General features: G+C 46.7%; 1 protein-coding gene across 3 annotated transcripts in view; it reads right to left on the minus strand.

The window, feature by feature from the left end:
• Positions 1-21,800, minus strand: part of TPD52 (tumor protein D52) — a 171,599-nt gene that overhangs the window by 82,406 nt on the left and 67,393 nt on the right. For all 3 annotated transcript variants that reach the window (XM_030215874.1, XM_030215856.1, XM_030215864.1), the window contains exon 2: positions 9,891-9,994. In XM_030215874.1, coding sequence (XP_030071734.1) covers positions 9,891-9,994 — 104 coding nt within the window. The remainder of the gene's footprint in view (positions 1-9,890; positions 9,995-21,800) is intronic.

The raw sequence follows: 21,800 nt of genomic DNA on the forward strand, positions 1-21,800 counted from the left end.
GTCTTTGTGTTCAACAGAGCTCCAATGAATTCCAATTTTTGAACTGGGGTGAGATGGGACTTGGAATAATTGATCACGAACCCCAGTAGTTCTAGCACCTGAATAGCCATTCGCATGGACTGTAGAGTGCCTGCCTCTGAGGTGCTCTTCACCAGCCAATCTTTGAGATAAGGGAACACATGCACTCCCAGTCTGCGTAGCGATGCTGCGACTACCACTAGGCACTTTGTGAACACTCTGGGAGCAGACACCAGACCAAAGGGCAGTACAAGGTACTGAAAGTGCTGGGTACCCCGCCGAAATCAAAGATACTTCCTGTGAGCTGGGAGTATCGAGATGGGTGTATAAGCATCCTTTAAGTCCAGAGAGCATAGCCAATCATTCTCTTGAATCATGGGAAGAAGGGTGCCCAGGGATGGCAATGGCCTTTAGAAGGGCGGAGAGTTCCTCTGCAAGAACCTGCCTGTGCTGGGAGACGTAAGAATGAGCTCCTGGTGGGCAATTTGGAGGTTTGGATTCCAGATTGAGGGTGTATCCTAACCGGACTATTTGAAGAACCCACCGGTCGGAGGTTATGAGAGGCCACCTTTGGTGAAAAAAACATTAACCTACTACTACTAGACATTTCTAAAGCGCTACTAGGGTTACGCAGCGCTGTACAATTTAACATAGAAGGACAGTCCCTGCTCAAAGGAGCTTACAATTTAAAGGACAAATGTACAGTCAGTCAAATAGGGGCAGTCTAGATTTCCTGAAAGGTACAAAGGTTAGGTGCCGAAAGCAACATTGAAGAGGTGGGCTTGAGCAAGGATTTGAAGATGGGTAGGGAGGGGGCTTGGCGTAAGGGCTCAGAAAGTTGATTCCAAGCATAGGGTGAGGCGAGGCAGAATGAGCGGAGCCTGGAGTTGGCGGTGGTGGAGAAGGGTACTGAGAGGAGGGATTTGTCCTGTGAGCGGAGGTTACGGGCGGGAACGTAAGGGGACATGAGGGTACTACTACTACTTAACACCTCCAGAGCGCCACCAGGGTCACGCAGCGCTGCACAAACCAACAATTAAGGACGGTCCCTGCTCGGAAGAGCTTACGGCAAGTCATCCGGAACGGACACTTTTACAGAGGCTATGCTGAACTGGAGCCAGTCAAAAGCCCATCCCTTGCTTTTGGGGTGGGGAGCAGAATGGGCCTTAGTCGCACGCTGTTGACGAGAACGAGCGAGCTGGGGCTGAGCCTGGGTAGGCTGCCGAGAAGCAGGAGTGTATCTACACCTAGAGCAGATATAGGGGGCACGCTTCCTCCCTCCAAAAGCCCTCCTAGATGAGGAGGCAGTAGCAGAATGATGCTTCTTGATCTGATCAACTAGATCCTCTACTTTTTCTCCAAAAAGATTGTCCCCCCCCCCCCCCCCCCCCCGGCAAGGAACATCCGCCATCCGCTGCTAGACAGAATGATCCAGGTCAGAGACGCGCAGCCATGAGAGTCTGCGCATCACTATACCTTGAGCAGCGATTCTGGATGTCACGTCAAACGTATCCCTGGCCAGGAACTTGCGACACGCCTTCTCCTGCCTGACCACCTGGCCAAAAGGCTCGGCCAGCTCCGTAGCAAGTGTATCAACCAAGCTGGACAGTTGACATATTGAGTTCCACAAGTGTACGCACGTGAAGAGCTGGTATGACTGGATCTTGGCAGTGAGCAGAGCGGCCTGATACGTCTTTCTCCCAAAAGAGTCAAATGTCCTAGCTTCTCTGCCTGGGGGCGTCACAGCATAGTCTCTAGTACTCATAGCTCTCTTGAGAGCGGAATCCACCACCATGGAATTGTGGGGTAATTGGGACCTCATCAATACAGGTTCACCGTGGATCCGGTATTGGGACTCAGCTTTCTTGGGAACCACAGGGCCAGAAGGGCGGACCAGTTTTGCATAAGGACTTCCTTCAGTACCTTATGCAGAAGGACTGTCACAGCCTCTTTAGGTGGAGAAGAATAATCCAGGACCTCGAGCATCTCAGTCCCAGTCTCATCTTCAACATCCACAGGGAAAGGAATAGCCACAGCCATTTCCCGGACAAAGGAGGAAAAAAACAGACTCTCCAGTGGAGACAGTCTTCTTTCCAGCGAAGGGGAGGAAGGGTCAGAGGGAATCCCAAAGGACTCATTAGAAGAGAAGTACCTGGGATCTTCTTCTGATTCCCACGAGCGCTCCTGCTCAGTGTCGGATAAACCTGTGTCAAGGTACTTCGACACTGGACCTGCCTTGACGTCGAGGAACGATGTCGTCTGTGGCGATGTTGAGAAGTCGACACCCGATCCGACTGCGGCGAAGCTCCCTCCACTGACGTCGAAGGGGAGTCGACCTGGGTGGCAGCAGGCGGCACCGCAGTCGGAGACCTCACCACAGGCGAAGGGCCAGACACCGCTGCAGCAGATGGCACAGAAGGTGGAAGCACCCCCGACACTGAAGCTGATTGTCGCAATAAACCTTCCAGAGGTTCTGGAAACAAGGCCCAGATACGCTCGTCGACAGCCGCCATCGGAGAAGGCTGCGGGGCCGGTGGAACAGGTGGTCAGAATCTGTGGAGGCTCAGGAGCAGGTACCGGGCTGCCAAGAGACCGACGCATCGGCACCTCCTGTACCGAGGGGGTACAGTCCTCTCGGCGCCGACGCTTCTCACGTGCCGACTCTCTTGACGCCCTGGAGCTCCCAGTACCGTGCGTCGAAGGAGAACGATGATGGTGCTTCTTAGCCTTTGCTCGACGTTCGTCATTGAGACTCCTCAGTACCGATGAAGAGGACGTGGAATCCTCACGTCTCCTCGGGGCCAGGTCTGACAAAGGTCAGTCCCGGGGGGCCTGCATTAACAGGAGGCCTCGAGGCAGGTGGAGACCCACTCGACGCCTCACTGCTCCCAGCGTGAGTTGGTCTCTCAGCAGCCATTACCTCTCTCCTCAACGTCGATTCTCCTGTCGATGTCAACGCCGACCTCGGTACCAATGACAAAGGACCGGACTGAGCCCCAAAAAGCTTCTCTCGTTGGGCTTCTCGAGACGCTTGGGTCCATTTCTTCATACGAAGACACAGACTACAAGTGGCTGGACTATGGTCTGGTCCAAGGCACTGGATACACCAGGCGTGGGTATCTGTACCTGAGATGGTCCGGTTGCACCGAGTACAATGTTTGAAGCCGCTGGGTGTCTTCGATGACATGGAAGAAAAAACGGCTTTGGCGAAATCAAACGACGCGATTGTGCCAAAAAAGAAAAAGCACAAAAAAGGGAAAAAACTGACCGCACAGCCAAAAGGCCGGCCGGGTCGAAAAAGAAAGGAAACTTTAACAGGGGAAAAAAGGAAAAGAAAATACAGGAAACTAACCTAAAAACAGTTTGTTTTTTTAACAAATCAAAAAAGAAAAAAGCCAAACTCGAAATAGAGAAGTTCTTCCTGGGCCTGAAAGAAGCGATCAGGAAAACAGACCGCACCTCACTGCGGAGAAAAAAGAACTGAAGAGGCACGCTCGGGCGGGGGGTAGGAAGTCGTTCACGCATGAGTGGTTCGCGCTGCCCGCATGACAGAACTCTCTCGAAAGTCTTTGATTTTATTTTGCTTGCAAAATTTTTTGCCGATTCCTGGGCCGCCGCGGATGTCGACCCACATGTGAGAACAGGAAGCCTCCTTGTCCTCGGAGAATGTTGTTTTTGTCCCCCAGATAAGTGGCCCGCAGGAACATGCCGTGTTGGCAAGCCCTCGCCACATCTGAATGGCCTCCTGACACAGAGGGCATGATCTGGTGACCCCCTGCTTGTTGGTGTAATACATTGCAACCTGGTTGCCTGTTTGAATGAGCACAATTTGGTGGGACAGCTGATCCCTGAAAGACTTTAGAGCGTTCCAGATCACCCGAAGCGCCAGAAGACTGATCTGAAGACCTGTTTCCTGGAGAGACCATGCTTTCCGATTGTGAAGCCTATCTACCTGATTTCCCCATCAGTCGTCAGTACCTATTGAGGCTGAGGAATTTGGAATGGTAGTCCAGAGTCAAATTGGATCGAATGGTCCACCAGAGGAGATGAACAAACTCTGGAGACACTTGGATGATACCTGCTAGATCTCGCGTAGGCTGACAACACTAAGAGGCTAAGGTCCATTGGGAGGATCTCATGTGAAGGCATATCATGGATGTCACATAAACCGTGGAAGCCATGTGGACCAGCAACCTCAGCATCTTCTGTCTTTACGGAAGAGATTTGCCTGTACCGGAACTGGTTTTCAAAGGTAATATTGCAGAGGAATTGAAAGAAATCTCTGTGAACCTGGAAGATGTACTGAGTCAAACTGACAAATTAAATACAGTGCACTCCATTTAAGTGCACGTTGGATAAGCGCATGCCATACTTTGGTCCCGTTTTTGGCACCATCAATTTCTATGGGGACAATCTTCGGTTTAGCGCACCACTGATAAGTGCAAGATTCGCTTACATGCATGGTTTAAGACTGCTCCTCTGCAGGAAAGACTCCGCATAAACGCACACACGGAACATGGAAGCAGATTGGCACGTGACAAAGGGGCGATAAATTTGAAATCTCATTGGTTAACTGCCACAGGCAGAATAAGCGAAAGAAAGTTTGAGTGTACACTGGAGTTGTCGTCGTCATCGCACAACTGTAAGACTTTAACACTGGCTGAACAAATAGAAGTTCTTAAAAAATTAGAAAACAAAGTCAAGCATCTATTGCTAAAGAATATGGTGTCAATCCCAGTCAAATTTCACGTATCTTGAAGCAGAAAGATCAGCTTCTGGAAGACTGGCAAAACAATACAAATCCACATAGGAAATGTAAACGGGCGGGAAAAGCTGAGGAGGTAGAGAAGATGCTCTTCTTCAATGGTTTTCTCCAGTCAGGAGCAGTTGCTTGCCAGTGGTCCACTGCTTATGGAGAAAGCAAATCAGCTAGCTGAAAGTCTCGGACTAACTGAATTCAAAGCCACTGTTGGATGGTTGGAAAGATGGAAGGAGATGAACAACATAAAATTCAAGAAACAGCATGGTGAAATACAAGACGCTGATGACTTTGGTGCTGAAAATTGGGTTGTTTCAGTTCTTCCTACCATCTTGAATGAGGAGTTTGCACCTCGTGACATTTTCAATGGTGACGAAAAAGGTCTCTACTGGTGAGCAATTCCTGATGTAACATTTGCATTCAAACAAGCCAAAAATACAGGAAGTAAAACGTCGAAGGACCGACTGACTATCCTCCTTTGCTGCAATATGGATGGGAGTGAGAAATTAGAACCACTCGCCATTGGAAAGAGCAAACAGCCCCGTTGCTTCAAGAATGTTAAGCGACTTCCTGTGTCATACGAGGCCAACGCAAATTCATGGATGACGGGGGAAATTTGGAAGCAGTGGCTAAAGAAGTTAGACACTAGAATGTGGGCACAAAAGCGTCAGATTTTGTTGCTTTGTGATAATTGTGCTGCACACAGTGATGATGTCAGGCTGTCTAACGTCAAGGTGGTCTTCCTGCCACTAAACACAACCTCTCTGGTCCAACCTATGGATCAGGGCATAATAGCCAATTTCAAAGAATATTATCGGGCTCTTGTGCTACGTTGCATGATGAGCGTTATGGATGACCAGACTGGCAAGGATAAACGTGCTGTTGAACTGGCTCGTAATTTATCACTGTTGGATTCCATACATATGCAGAAAAAAAGCCTGGTTACACAGGCAACCATTGTGAACTGCTACAATCGGGCAAGCTTTGTTAAAGATGTGGAGAGGAACGAAACAGATGCAGCTGTTGCAAACGCGTCAGATGAACAGGCTATTGACATCCCAGCTGGTGTTACTGAAGAGGAGTTTCATCGCTACGTAGCTGTTGATTATGATCTACAAACAGCTGACGATAGCACTGATGTCGAGATATGCACCTACACGCAGGCAACGGCTGATGATGAAACACATGATGAAATGAGCAATGAGGCACATGCTGACGAAATTCAACAACCTCCTGTCACTTTTGCAAGCGCGCTGGAAAGTCTCAACACCGTGCGGGCCTATCTGGAGGCCACTGGATGTCAGTGTTATGACAGTTTTTACTGTCTGGCAGACGTAGTCTATGGAACTCACAGACACAATAGCGTACAGAGGACTACAACTGATTACTTCAAGTAAGCCTAACGTCAGTTAACGGAGACTGTATACTGTACGTATAATAAACAGTACTGTATATATGTTTATCAGATGTCAAGCTTCTTTGGGTCACAATGGTTAAGTGCACGCTCCGGTTAACTGCATGTATTTCTTTGGTCCCAGACCCTTGCACTTAAGCGGATTGCACTGTAGTAGTAAATCACCTGGGCCGGATGGCATACATCCAAGGGTTTTCAAAGAACTCAAGCATAAAATTGCTGATCTTCTCTTACTAACAAGTAACCTGTCGTTAAAATCGTCTGTAGTACCTGAAGATTGGAGGGTGGTCAATGTGACACCGATTTTTAGAAAGGGTTCTAGGGATGATCCAGGAAATTATAGACCAGTAAGCCTGATGTCGGTGCCTGGCAAAATAGTGGAAAATATTTTAAAGAATAAAATTACAGAACACGTAGACAAACATGGTTTAATGGGACAGAGTCAGCATGGGTTCAGCCGAGGAAAGTCTTGCCTCACCAACTTGCTTTATTTCTTTGAAGGCATGAACAAACATGTGGATAAAGGTGAGTTAGTTGAAGTAGTGTATCTAGATTTTCATAAAGCTTTTAATAAAGTTTCTCATGAGAGACTCCTGAGAAAATTAGAAAGTCATGGGATAGGAGGCAAGGTTCTGGTGTGAATTAGGAATTGGTTATTGGACAGAAAACAGAGTGGAGGGTTAAATGATCATTTCTCTCAATGGAGGAGGATGAACAGTGGAGTGCCACAGGGATCTGTACTGGGACCGGTACTATTTAACTTATTTATAAATGATATGCAAATCTGAATGACGAGTGAGATCATCAAATTTGCAGATGATGCAAAACTATTCAGGTTGTTAAAACACGTGTGGATTGTGAAATATTGCAGGAAGACATTAGGAAATTAGAAGACTGGGCATCCAAATGGCAGATGAAATTTAATGTGGACAAATGCAAGATGATGCACATTGGAAAGAATAATCCAAATCATAGTTACCTGATGCTAGTAGGGTCCACACTGGGGGTCAGGACTCAAAAAAAGGATCTGGTTTTCATTGTAGACAATATACTGAAACCTTCTGCTCAGTACATGGCGACAGCAGCCAAAAAAGCAAACAGGTGCTAGGAATTATTAGGAAAGGGATGGTGAATAAGACCGAAAACATTATAATGCCTTTGTATCACTCCATGGTGCGTCTGCACTTTGACTACTGCGTTCAGTTCTGGTCACCGTATCTCAATAAAGATATAGAAAAATCAGAAAAGGTTCAAAGAAGAGTGACCAAAATGATAAAGGGAATGGAACTCCTCTCATACAAGGAAAGGCTAAAGAGGTTAGGGCTCTTCAGATTGGGAAAGAGACGGATGAGGGGAGATATGATTGAGGTCTACAAAATCCTGAGTTGTGTAGAATGAGAAGTAACTCGATTTTTTTTTACTTGTTCCAAAAGTACAAAGACTAGGGGACACTCGAGGAAGTTACATGGAAATACTTTTAAAACAAATAGGAGGAAATATTTTTTCACTCAACAAATAGTTAAGCTCTGGAACAGTGGTTAGCGTATCTGGGTTTAAAAAAGGTTTGGACAAATTCCTGGAGGAAAAGTCTATAGTCTGCCATTGAGGCAGACATGGGAAGCAACTGCTTGCCCTGGGATTTGTAGTGTAGAGTGTTGCCACGATTTGGGTTTCTGCCAGGTACTTGTGACCTGGCTTGGCCACTGTTTGGAAAAACAGGATACTGGGCAAGATGGACCATTGGTCTGACCCAGTATGGCTACTCTTATGTTCTTATGTTTGTAACTAGGTGCCTCCATTTAAGTGCCCCAAAGGTATGCAGGAAGAACCTTTTCGATAAGGGAACCTAGGCACCTAGGATCCTTTATAGAACACTAGTATAACCCAGTATCATTGTGCTTAACATTTAGGCACTCGCATTTACACCAGCCATAGGTGTAGGAGAGTGCACTTAACTGCAGCAACTATTCACATAACTTGCAGTATTTTTCGTTAGGTATTTAGTCCCACCTATGTTCCACCTCTGTGTATGCTGCTCTTGTATCTATGTACTGTGGAAGTATTCTAAACATTCACATGTGTTAAACATACTCAAATTTATGCACGTAAGTTATAGAATTGCTCTCTAGATATACATATCGAATGCTAAATGTATACTCAGGTTCAGTACAGTTTTTTGCATTTGGATTCAATAGCTATTGCCATCATTACCAAAATCCTATATAATAAAACGCACCTCCAACATTCTGAAGCTGACTGCATGGCTGAGGCATTCCTGTTCTTTGAATCCATCACCTGAATTGACATCACATACTTCCGGGTTCGTCACAAGCAGAAGTGACCAACCACACGAGGTTTCTCGGCTTCAGAATGTTGGAGGTGAATTCTATTAAATAGGATTGGTCAGTTCCTTGAAGCACAGCCAGAGCTCAGCGTCCTGCACAGTAACGCTCAGACACAAGAGAGAGAGAGAGGGGGGCCTGACACCAGAGGGGGGGGGGGGGGAGGTATCTCTTGTCACACACACTCTCTCTCTCTCTCACACACTCTCTCTCACTCTCACACACTCTCTCTCACTCTCACACACTCTCTCTCACACATTCTACGTCTCACACAGTCACTCACACACTCAGTCTTCACAGAGAGTCTGTGTCTCACACACACTCTCTCTCGCACACACTGTATGTGTGAAACACACACTCTCTCTCTCATACTGTGTCTCACATACGCACTTGCACACACTCTCATTCTCACACACACACTCTCTCTCTCACAGACACACTCGCACCAGACTCACTCTCTCTCACACACCCATACTCGCACATTCACTCTCTCTCTCTCACACAGTCACTCTCACATACACTCTCTCTCTCTCACACACACACAGTCACTCTCACATACACTCTTCTCAAACATACACACTCCGAGGAAAACCTTGCTAGCGCCCGTTTCATTTGTGTCAGAAACGGGCCTTTTTTTTACTAGTATTTAAATAAAAAGAGCGAGCTTATGTCTACAGAATTCATTGCACATTTTTTTATGTTAAACCCCTCTGTGTATATAGCAGCCATAACACAGACATCTGTGAACTGAAGCTATGCTAAGCTGTGTGGTAAGCCTCCTACCGTTTATTACCATCACCTCTCAATCTTTTGAGGTGTAACCATGCTCCTTCTTTCTACAGACTGCCAATAAGTGGGCAGCGGAATTTTGTAGACGATTACCTTCAATAAGCCAAGGGTTCCAAGAGATAGCTTGATACCTTACAAACCAAGTCATTCCCTGCATTCTGCAGAGACTCAAAGATTATTAGTTCAGTCTTAAGATAGCACATCTTGCAAGAACACCAAACTAGGTTCTTAGTTGCAAGCCCAAAATAATAGGATTCTTTGCCAGAAGCCTTTAGGGAGGAATAGGATGTTTTAATGTTTAGAAAGCTACTTAAAGCCAACAGACCTATACAGGATAAAATGATCAGGGGTGCTGACTTTGGACAGTAAACAAAAGATTCTAGGTTTTTGTTTTCATTTTTGCATATGAATGTTTGCATTGTTCTGCGTTTAATTATGTGTATTTAGGTATGACTCGTGAATTTTTCTTTGGTTTAGAGATGCGGAACAAATACTGAACTAATAAATATCATACATTGAATGCTTCAGTAGCTTTCAGTGGGAAACACTGATAATCACAAAACCTTACCTTTTCAAGTTCTTTTCTTAATTTTACTTGCTCTTCTTCTGATAATGCTTCTACTGTACTAACTGCAGATTCCTCAACTTCTGTTGTCTCTGTTTTCAATAAACCTAGAATACAAGGAAAACAGATAATTTAAAACCCTGTAACTCATTGAAACAACTGGCTAATAGTATTTGTGCAAGGTAAGCAGTGTTACATGATTCCTGTTATTGTTATTTAAGCCATCGGTGCTAATATATCACATCAAAATGAATTTTATTCCGCAGATTTAAAAATGAAAAAAAAAAAACCCACACTTAGACATTGATGGACAGAGATTTGACAAACCAGAATTTACCTAAAGCTTCAATTATTCAACAACAAACACACACAAAAAAAAACTCACAAAATTCTAAGTCATGACCATAATGGCAACCACAAGACTGTGTCTTGTTGGACTGTGATGACAGGGCAAAAGTCGCTTGTAATGAATGTCAGGTAGCACATAACTGAGTGAACTGTTAGTATAGATCATCAAAACCTGCTGAAATACTTTGTCGAGGGTATGGAGAAGTAAAGCAAAGTTACTCACCTGTAGCAGGTGATCTCCGCGTACTGCAGCCAAATATTCTCACAGCTGGGTGACGTAATCCGAAGGAGCCAGTTTGGACATTGACTAGCAAGATAAAGAAGTTTCTAGCAGCATCTCATTATGCATGTGCTGGTGCCTTCCCGCATAATGCACTAGCAACGATCACTCAATCATTGTAAAAATCTAAAGAATACATATCCAAGGGGAGGTGGAGGCTGTGTGTGAATATTTCGCCTGCTGTCCTCAGAGAACATCTGCTACACATGAGTAACTTTACTTTATCTGAAGACAAGCAGGCCATCATATTCTCACAGCTAGGAATCCTTGGTTACCAGGCTGACCAAAAAATAACAATGCTAGGACAATAGGGATTCGAAACATCTAGGCCTATTATTCAAATTAACCTGAAACAATCTGATTACTAGTTGTGGAGCTGCAGCCTGGAACAGAAGAAAACTAGGCCTAGGAGGATGAAGTCTAGAGCAGGGAATCCTGCTCAAAGCAGTAATGACATGTGAATTTGTGAACAGATTTTTTTTTTCTTACATTTGGACCCCGCGCTTTCCCACTCATAGCAGGCTCAATGCGGCTTACATATTATATACAGGTACTTATTTGTACCTGGGGCAATGGAGGGTTAAGTGACTTGCCCAGAGTCACAAGGAGCTGCCTGTGCCTGCAATGGGAATCGAACCCATTTCCCCAGGACCAAAGTCCACCACTCTAACCACTAGGCCACTCGCAGCTTTGCAAATCCCCTCTATGGAGGCTGACCTCAAGTGGGCTACTGACATGACTCTGATATGAGCCTTGAATTGACCCTCGAGTCAGCCCAGTCTGGGTATAAATAAAGGAGATGCAATATACTAGCCAATTAGAAATTGTGCATTTGCCAATGGCTACCTCATTCCTGTTTGGGTCAAAAGAAACAAAAAGCTGGGTGGACTATCTATGACCTTTAACCCTCTCCACATAGTAGGCTAAGGCTTGCTTGTAATCCAAGGTATGAAGTACATTCTCACCAGGTTGGGCATGTGGTTTTGGGAAAAGTTTTGGTAGAATGATTGACTGATTAAGATGAAACTCCGACACCACCTTATGAAGGAACCTAGGTTACATGTGGACAACTACTCTATGTGTAAGGTGGGTCAACACTATCAGGGCCTGAAGCTCAGTGACCCTGTCAGCTGAAGTGACCGCCACAAATTTTCAGGTAAAATACTTTCAGATGACAGGAATCAAGCAGCTCAAAAGAAGCTTTCATCAGCTGAGTGAAGACAACGTTGAGATACCATGACACAATTGGAGGTTTGATAGGGTGTTTTATCAATAACAAAACTCACATGAAGGAACAACCAGAGGCAGAGATGGGCTTACCTCCTACACGGTGATGAACACTAATTCCACTGAGATGAACCCTTACAGAGTTAGTTTTCAAACCCAATTAAGTGAGGTGCAGGAGGCATTCAAGCAAGGGAGATCTAATGCCTTGCCCTCACACCAGATGGCAAACCTCCTCTAATTAAATGAGTAACCTCTTAGTGAAGTCTTTTCTGGAAGCCAACAAGATGCGGGAGACACCCTCTGGCAAATCCAAGATTTGAAATTCTATGCTTGCAACATCCAAGCAGTGAAAACCAGGGAGTGGAGGTTGGGATGTAGAAGAGACCCCTCATTCTGAATGAGGAGGTCCGGAAAACAAGCCAATCTCTACAGGTCTTCGGAGAATAACTCATGAAAAGGGAACCAGATTTGCCTTGGCCACGAAGGTGCAATTAGGATCATAGTTCCCTGGTCTTACCTGAGTTTCAGCAAAGTCTTCTCTATGTGAGGTATCATAGGATACGCATACAGAAATTCCTTCCCCCAATGTAGGAGAAAGGCATCTGATGCTAGTCTACTGTGTCATCTGAGCTTGGAGCAGAACTAGGGGACCTTGTTTTTGAGGCAAGTAGCAAAAAGATCCACCAAGGTGATACCCCACTCTCGGAAGATCTTGCAAGCTACACCCATATTGAGAGACCACTCGTGCGGTTGCAAAACCTTGATCAGTCTGTCTGCCAGGCAGTTGTCCTTTCCTGGGAGGTATATGGCTCTGAGGGCCATCCCATGAAGGAAGGCCAACTGCTTCCTGGCATAAAGGTAGGATCCAGTACCCCCTGCTTGTTCACATATAACATTGCAACCTAGTTATCTGTTTGGATGAAACTTTGGTTTTGTAGCTGATCTCTGAAAGCCTTTAGAGCGTTCCAAATGGCACCGAGCTCAAGGAGATTGACATGGAGATCTGTTTGTACCTTTGTCCCCTGGGGGCAATGGTTTTGACCGCATTGGCTTGTAGAAGGGTGGAAATTTCCTCTATAAGTACCTGCCTGTGCTGAGAGCAGAGCGCCAACGCTCTTGGTGGGCAATTTGGTGGTCTTTGACACAACACAGTGTGTAACTGTAACAGAATATTTGAAGAATCCACAGTCAGAATAGTAGGTTTGTCATCTAGAACCACTCAAAAATCTCCACGAGGAAGAGGATGCAGCTAGAGGAAGCAGAGAGAGTTTGGATGCTGTCCGTATGTTTCCATATGCGGTCGGTGACCTCTTCTACCTTATCTCCAAAACAAGTTGTCACCCAGAAATGTCTGCCCTCTCCTGAACCACTGGCTCTAAGTCAGAGACACGCAACCATGTCAGTTTGCGCATTCCCACACCCATGGAGGGGCATAATCAAATGGAAACGCCTATCTCCATGGGCGTTTATCTCCGAGAACGGGTACGTGAAGGGGCGGGCCGAACCGAATTTTCGAAAAAAATGGACATTTTTGAGCTGGGCGTTTGTTTTTTTTAGCGATAATGGAAACTAAAACGCCCAGCTCAAAAACGTCCTAATCCGAGCCATTTGGTCGTGGGAGGGGCCAGGATTCGCAGTACACTGGCCCCCCTGATATGCCAGGACACCAACTGGGCACCCTAGGTCAGTGCGGTGGACTTCAGAAAAAGCTCCCACATGCATAGCTCCCTTACCACGGGTGCTGAGCTCCTAACCCCCCTCCCCCAAAACCCACTACCCACAAATGTACAACACTACCATAGCTCTTAGGGGTGAAGGGGGCACCTACATGTGGGTACAGTGGGTTTTGGAGACCTCCCATTTACCAGCACAAGTGTTACAGGTGGGGGGGATGGGCCTGGGACCACCTGGCTGAAGTGCACTGCGGTACCCACTAAAAGTGCTCCAGGGACCTGCATACACGCAGGCCTCTAGGACTGGATGCTGCTATATAACACTGGCACACCAGTTGATACTTGAAGACTAATCTCTCCGAAAACGTCCTTTATTGGAATAACCGCCTTTACTCACAGTTAACTGCAGATCAGAGGTTGTGCCCCACTGGCAACGAGTCTCCCTGGTACTGATATTAGCAGTAGGTCAGAGCTGGCAGAATGCTGTACAATGCCCTCTTTCAGCCACATTCAAGGTAAGAACTAAGTTGTCTAACGTGGCTACCACAGGAAAGGTAGTGGCTTACAAAAATGGCCACTACCGCATGGACTACAACAGGAAACACAACAGGGCACACTCTGACCCAGTAGGCAGGGGACAAGCACCACGGGAGAAGAGCCTACCAACTACCAACATCGTGAGACTGTAACACAAGCTAATGAAATCATGGAGCCCAATACCCTACACCCACCACAATGCAATGCTGATGTGACCCTGTAGTGCACCCGAGAGCCACATCTGACCCAGGGAAAGGCTGTGAGAGGATCGAACACATTCTGTTGTCATGGAGGTGGGTACGGCATTTGAGGCTGGCATAGAGGCTGGAAAACAAAGTTTGTAAAGTGGGGGGTTTTTTTGGTGGGAGGGGGTTAGTGACCACTGGGGGAGTCCGGGGAGGTCATCCCCGACCTCCAGTGGTCATCTGGGCAGTTGGAGCACTTTTTTGGGACTTGTTCGTGAAAAAAAAGGGTCTAAAAAAAGTGACCCAAAATCGCGGTAAAAACGCCTTTTTTTTTTTATCAGCTAAAGATGCCCATCTCTCCTCGGCTGATAACCACGCCCCAGTTCCGCCTCCACCACGCCTCCAACACGCCCCTGTCAACTTTATTCATTTCCGCGACGGAGTGCAGTTGGAAACGCCCAAAATCGGCTTTTGATTATACCGATTTGGGCGCCTTTGCGAGACAAACGTCTATCTCCCGATTTAGGTCGCACTATAGGCGTTTTTCTCTTTCGAAAATAAGCTGGATAGTGGACAGCCTGGATGCTATATCAAAGGAATCATACGTGCCCCTGGCCAGATATATTCTACACTCTAGCTGCTTGCTGGCCAACTGGCAAAGCTCTGTGGCCTGCTCATGTGGGAGAGCATCCACAAGACTTAGTGTACTGTGGATAAAAGTCTGCAAGTAAAGGCTCATATAGAGCTGGAAGGACTGCCTGCACTGAGAGGAAAGATTCCCAGTTCTTCATCAGTGCATCCTTAAGGATACAGTGTAATGGTACAGTGACCCCTTCCTTAGGAGGAGAATCAACATCTCTACCCTGGGTTCTTCCTCCGTTTCCAGATGAAATGGGATGGCAGAAGCGATCTCTCCGATGAAACCAGTGAAAGAGACTCTCAGGTGGAGATTTTCATCTCTCGTGAGGTGACAAGGGATCATAAGGTACCCCATACGACGACTCCTCTGAGAAGTAATGTGGCTCCTCCTCTGAATCCCATGAATGGTCCCCACTCAGACTCTTCACCGTACTAAGGTTATACTGAATGAGTCTGTGCCTCTATGTTCATGCCCCAAAGAGTGCCGAGATACAGCCCTACTCTCCAACTCTGGTGAAGCTTCCTCCTCCAATATCAACAGCAGTACTGTATGCATTGAGGTCAACACCCTTTAAGGTGCTGGCGCCAAGGATCTCTGCACCAGCATGGAAGGAGCCTCAGGAAGAATCTGGGATGGATCTGCAGTTGGTACAAGTGCCCTCGATGACTGAGCAGTTTACAACTGCAGCATCTGTGCCAGCTCTTCCCTGAGCATGGCTCGGCTCATTGAAGGAAGGCATTGGCAAAGGCAAGGGAGTCGGAAGAGAGGCAGCCTGAGGTGTCTGTGACAGACCGGTAGCAGGGACCTGGCTGCTGTGAGTCCTGCACACCAGCATCTCTTCCAAGGAGGAGGAGTGCTCCTCCCAGTGCTGCTGCTTCTCGGGTACCTGCAATGCTGATGCCCTGGCACTCCCCGCACCACGTATAATAGAGGAGGATCGATGCTTATGCTTCTTGGGTTTCCCCCCAATGCATAGCATCGTGGTCCTTCGATGCCAAAGAGGATGTCATTGAACCCATGTGCATCCTAAATGTCAAGTCCGAGGTTGTTTGGTCCCGGGGCCTACTCTCAGCGCCTGACATCGAGTGAGGTGGAGATCTCCTTGATGCCAGTGCACTCCTAGTGGATACTGAAGTCTTGGCAGCCATCTAGGTCGATGCTTCCGGTGCCAGTGTCTATGTATCTTTATTTATCCATTCATTCTAATACCCCACATTATCCAAAAACAAGTTTCAGTTCAATGTGGCCTATAATGAACAATGGTATACAACAGCTTCCATTTAATAAACTGAACTTTCAAATTAACAATTAGGTGGAGAAACGATTTTTTTAAACAGATAAGTCTTCAAAGCTTTTCGGAATAGAAGATATGAGCTTATACTTCTGATTTCTTTTGGGATGAGATTCCACCATGTAGAACCTAGATAACCAAATCCAGCTGTATAAACAGTCTTATAGGTTACATTTTTACAACTAAGTAGATGTAACAGCAGATGTTCTCTCAAATGTTGGTTTTGCATTTCTAGCCAAGAATACAGTTAAGACAGCCATATAGTCTGGTACCACGACAAACAAAATTTTGAAGATTAATGTACATGTTTTAAACATAATTCAAGCTCTGATCGGGGGTGGGGGTAGGATGGGACTTGATATACCACCTTTGCGTTATTTGCGACTACACTCAAAGCGGTTTACATAGTATATACAGGTACTTATTTGTACCTAGGGCAATGGAGGGTTAAGTGACTTGCCCATAGTAACAAGGAGCTGCAGTGGGAATTGAATCCAGTTCCCCAGGATCAAAATCCGCTGCACTAACCACTAGGCTACTCCTCCACTCCAAAGACAATGGGTGATGTCCACGGCAGCCCCCAGGATCGGAAGATCTTCCTAGCAACAGAAGTTTGACAGCTCTCGCGTGATCCGTGCGCATTGTGCATTCGCGACCGTCTTCCCGCCCGAACGCGAGCTTGCTCGTCAGTCCAGTAGAAAGCAAAAGACAAGGGAAGACACAACTCCAAAGGGGAGGAGGGCGGGTATGTGAGAACAATCAGCCTGCTGTCCTCGGAGAATACCTGCTACAGGTTAGTAACCTCGCTTTCTCCGAGGACAAGCAGGCTGCTTGTTCTCACGATTGGGGTATCCCTAGCCCCCAGGCTCACTCAAAAAAACAAACATTGGTCAATTGGGCCTCAGACATAACTGAGATTGACCTAAACAATTACAACTAACTGAGAGTGCAGCCTGGAACAGAATAAAAATGGGCCTAGGGGGGTGGAGTTGGATTCTAAACTCTGAACAGATTCTGCAGCACTGACTGCCCGAACCGACTGTTGCGTCGGGTATCCTGCTGTAGGCAGTAATGAGATGTGAATGTGTGGACAGATGACCACGTCGCAGCCTTGCAAATCTCTTCGATAGTGGCTGACTTCAAGTGGGCCACTGACGCTGCCATGGCTCTAACACTATGAGCCGTGACATGACCCTCAAGAGTCAGCCCAGCTTGGGCGTAAGTGAAGGAAATGCAATCTGCTAGCCAATTTGAAATGGTGCGTTTCCCGACAGCCACTCCCCTTCTGTTGGGATCAAAAGAAACAAACATTTGGGCGGACTGTCTGAAGGGGCTTGTCCGCTCCAGATAGAAGGCCAATGCTCGCTTGCAGTCCAATGTGTGCAACTGACATTCAGCAGGGCGGGTATGAGGCCGGGGAAAGAATGTTGGCAAGACAATTGACTGGTTAAGATGGAACTCCAACACCACCTTTGGCAAGAATCTAGGGTGAGTGCAGAGGACTACTCTGTTATGATGAAATTTGGTAAAAGAAGCATGAGCTACTAAGGCCTGAAGCTCACTGACTCTACGAGCTGAAGTGACTGCCACCAAAAAAATGACCTTCCAGGTCAAGTACTTCAGATGGCAGGAATTCAGTGGCTCAAAAAGAGGTTTCATCAGCTGGGTGAGAACGACATTGAGATCCCATGACACTGTAGGAGGCTTGATAGGGGGCTTTGACAAAAGCAAACCTCTCATGAAGCGAAGAACTAAAGGCTGTCCCGAGATAGGCTTACCCTCTACACGATAATGGAAAGCACTAATTGCACTAAGATGAACTCTTACAGAGTTGGTCTTAAGACCAGACTCGGACAAGTGCAGAAGGTATTCAAGCAGGGTCTGTGTAGGACAAGAACGAGGATCTAGGGCCTGGCTGTCACACCAGACGGTAAACCTCTTCCATTTGAAAGCACAACACCTCTTCGTGGAATCTTTCCTGGAAGCAAGCAAGATTTGGGAGACACCCTCAGAAAGACCCAAGGAGGCGACATCTACGCTCTCAACATCCAGGCCGTGAGAGCCAGGGAATGGAGGTTGGGATGCAGAAGCGCCCCCTTGGTGTGAGTAATGAGGGTTGGAAAACACTCCAATCTCCACGGTTCTTCGGAGGACAACTCCAAAAGAAGAGGGAACCAGATCTGACGCGGCCAGAACGGAGCGATCAGAATCATGGTCCCACGATCCTGCTTGAGTTTCTTGGGAACCACAGGAACAGACAGAGGGAACTACCAGTTGATACAAGGACTTCCATGAGTATCTCATGCAGAGGAAACGTCACTGCCTCCTTAGGAGGGGAGGTATAGTCCAGGACCTCGAGAATCTTGGCCCTGGGCTCATCCTCCACTTCTATGGGGAATGGAATGGACTAAGTCATTTCCTGTACAAAAGAGGTGAAAGAGAGGTTCTCAGGTGAAGGGCAGGGCTCAAAAGGAATCCCATAGGACTGGTCAGAGGAAAAGTACCTGGGATCTTCTTCTGATTCCCATGAGCGCTCTTCCTTGGTGTCAGACAGCACTTCCCCAAGGGATGTCCAAGACCGGGGGCCCGCCTCGATGCCGAGGATCTATGCCCTTGAGAGCAGCGTAGAGAAACTGGCTTCCATCTCGACTCCGGTGAAGCTTCCTCCACCGACATCGAGGGTGTGCTGGCCTGGATGGCTGTCGACACCGGTGTCTCAAGCAGCATCAGTGGTTGCACTGCGGGCTGAAGGCCAGGCGGGGCCGCAGTGGTAGGTACAGTAGGCGCAAACACCCCCAATATCGACATACATCGCTGCATTAGGCTATCCAGAAGCTCAGGGATCAAGGCCCAGATGCGTTCATCGAAGGCCACCATCAGGAAAGACTGTGGCATCGGCTGAGGCACTGCGTACGTCTAGTAGCGCTATAGAAATGATAAGCTGTAGTAGTAAGTAGTAGGCGCAGGTTGCAGAACTGCTGGGGCTGGTGTAGGAAAAGGATCTCTGCTGCTTGGAGATGAATGCATCGGCACCTCCTGGATAGAGGGGGAGCGGTCCTCCCGGTGTCGACACTTCTCGGGTGCCGAATCCCTCGGCACCCAGGAGCTCCTGGCACCATGCATCGAAGGAGATCTGTGTCTGTGCTTCTTGGCCTTTGCTTGATGCACATGACCCAAGCTCCTCGGTACCGACAAGGACGTTGAATTTTCTCGATGCCTCGGAGTCTGCATAGCAGAAGGCATCAAGACAGATGAAGACCCACTTGATGCTTCACTGCTCCCAGTGTCACAGGGTCTCGAAGCAGCCATTTCTAACAGTCCCGAGAGAGAACGTAAGGGTGAAGAGCCATGGATTTGATATGCCGCCTTTCTGTGGGTTTGTGGAGTGGAGGAGTAGCCTACTGGTTAGTCAAGTGGATTTCAATCCTGGGGAACTGGGTTTGATTCCCACTGCAGCTCCTTGCGACTCTGGGCAAGTCGCTTAACCCTCCGTTGCCCCAAGTACAAATAAGTACCTGTATATACTATGTAAACTGCCTTGAATATAGTTGCAGAAAAAACCCCCCACAAAAAGGCGGTATATAAGTCCCAATTCCACAGAGATCTCTCGATGCTGTGAGCTGAGAAGCAGCTTTGAGTTGCAGCTCCGGGACCCTCGGCGCGCCAATAAATAGTATATTATGCTATACAGCTCCTCCCTAACTGATACCGAAGTGTGGGTTGTATGGACAGATTTTTGGAGAAGTCCCCAGCGACGATAGCTCAAAAAACAACGAAGAAAGAAAGAGCAATGCCTGGGAACAGGGAATCCACGATGGTGGAGGGCGCGCCCGCGTACATTGTAAGCTTTTCAGAGAAACAACTCTTGCAATTAATGTCAGTAGTGGTAAAAGCATTAGAACCACGCTGGGACTTACACAAAAGTTAGACAGTTTCGCAACAGGGCTGGATGGACTGACGCTAAGAACGAGCAATTTAGAAACCAGGGTGGCCACGTTGGAAGATGACTCGAGACAACAGACCCCTGATTTTCTGCGCTTGAGCAAACAAGTAGTAGATCTATCGCACAAGTTGGAAGACTTAGAGAACCGTTCAAGAAGAAAAAACATCCGCGTTTTGGGACTCTCAGAACGTATTCCAGATAAAAACTTATCTACTTGGCTTGAAAGTTGGTTGTCTAAAGAACTGACCCTGACAGACTCGGTGGGCCCGTTGGTGGTGGAGCACCCTCTAGACCACAGAGTTGTCATTGTGAAAATCCTTAATTACACGCACAAGCTGGAAATCATGCAGGGATTCCGCATGAAAAGGGATTTGCTACGGCACGAGGACCAGCGTCTGTTAATTTTTTCAAGATTTTTCACAAGGAGTGCAAGAGAAGCGCCATCAATTTCACCCACTCTGTGCAGAGCTTATTAACAAAAACATCAGATTTATTTTTTATTTATTTGTTACATTTGTATCCCACATTTTCCCACCTATTTGCAGGCTCAATGTTGCTTACATAGTACCGAAGAGAAGTTTGCATACTCCGGTGTAAACAAATACAAAGTGAAAGCTCATGTGGCACAGCCACATTAGGGAATTGTTCAACTGAAGAGTTGTGTTATGTCCATTTCGTCCTTTAGGTTTGTTGTGTTGCAGAGATCAGGCATTTATGATGGATTGGTAGGGTATGCCTTTTTAAACAGGTTAGTTTTTAGTTTTTTTCCGGAAGCTTAGGTGGTCGAACGTAGTTTTCAAGGCTTTTCATAATGCGTTCCACAGTTGTGGGTTTATGTAGGAGAAATTGGATGCGTAGGTTGATTTGTATTTGAGTCCTTTGCAGCTTGGGTAGTGCAGATTTAGGTACGTTCATGTTGATTCAGATGTGCTTCTAGGTGGTAGGTCGATCAAGTCTGTCATGTATCCCGGGGCTTCACCGTAGATAATTTTGTGGACCAGAATGCAGATTTTAAAAGCAGTGCCAGTGTAGTTTTTCGCAGAGGGATTTTGCACTTTCAAATCATGTTTTTCCGAAGATAAGCCTAGCTGCCGTGTTTTGGGTGGTCTGAAGTTTCTTTAATTTTTGTTCTTTGCATCCCGCATAAATTCCATTGCAGTAGTCTACATGGCTTAGTACCATTGATTGTATCAGGTTGCACAAGGTTTCCCTCGGGAAGAATTGTTTCACTCATTTGAGTTTCCACATTGAATGGAACATTTTCTTTGTTGTGGATGTCACTTGACTCTCTAGTGTTAGGTTGTGGTCCAGTGTAACGTCGAGGATTTTCAGGCTGTCTGAGATAGGGAGGGTGTAATCTGGGGTGTTGATAATTGTGGGGTTGTCCGCGTTGTGTTGGGGTGAGAGGATACGACTGTGTTTTTTCTTTGTTGAGTTTTAGTTGAAATGCATTTGTCCAGGAATCCATGATGTTCAAGCTGGTCGTGATTTCGTTGGTGATTACTGTCAGTTTAGATTTGTAAGGAATGTATATTGTAACATCGCCTGCATAGATGACGGGCTTAAGGCCTTGATTGGATAAGGACTTGGCTAGAGGGGTCATCATTAGGTTGAAGAGGATTGGTGATAGCGTTGATCCTTGTGGTACTCCGCAGTCTGCTTTCCATGGTGATGATATGTTTGAGTTTGATTTTATTTATTTTCGTTACATTTATACCCCACATTTTCCCACCTATTTGCAGGCTCAATGTGGCTTACATAGTACCGTGAAGGCGTTCGCCAACTCCGA

The sequence above is a fragment of the Microcaecilia unicolor genome, chromosome 1 (assembly GCF_901765095.1).
Source record: "Microcaecilia unicolor chromosome 1, aMicUni1.1, whole genome shotgun sequence".
Lineage (NCBI taxonomy): Eukaryota > Metazoa > Chordata > Amphibia > Gymnophiona > Siphonopidae > Microcaecilia > Microcaecilia unicolor.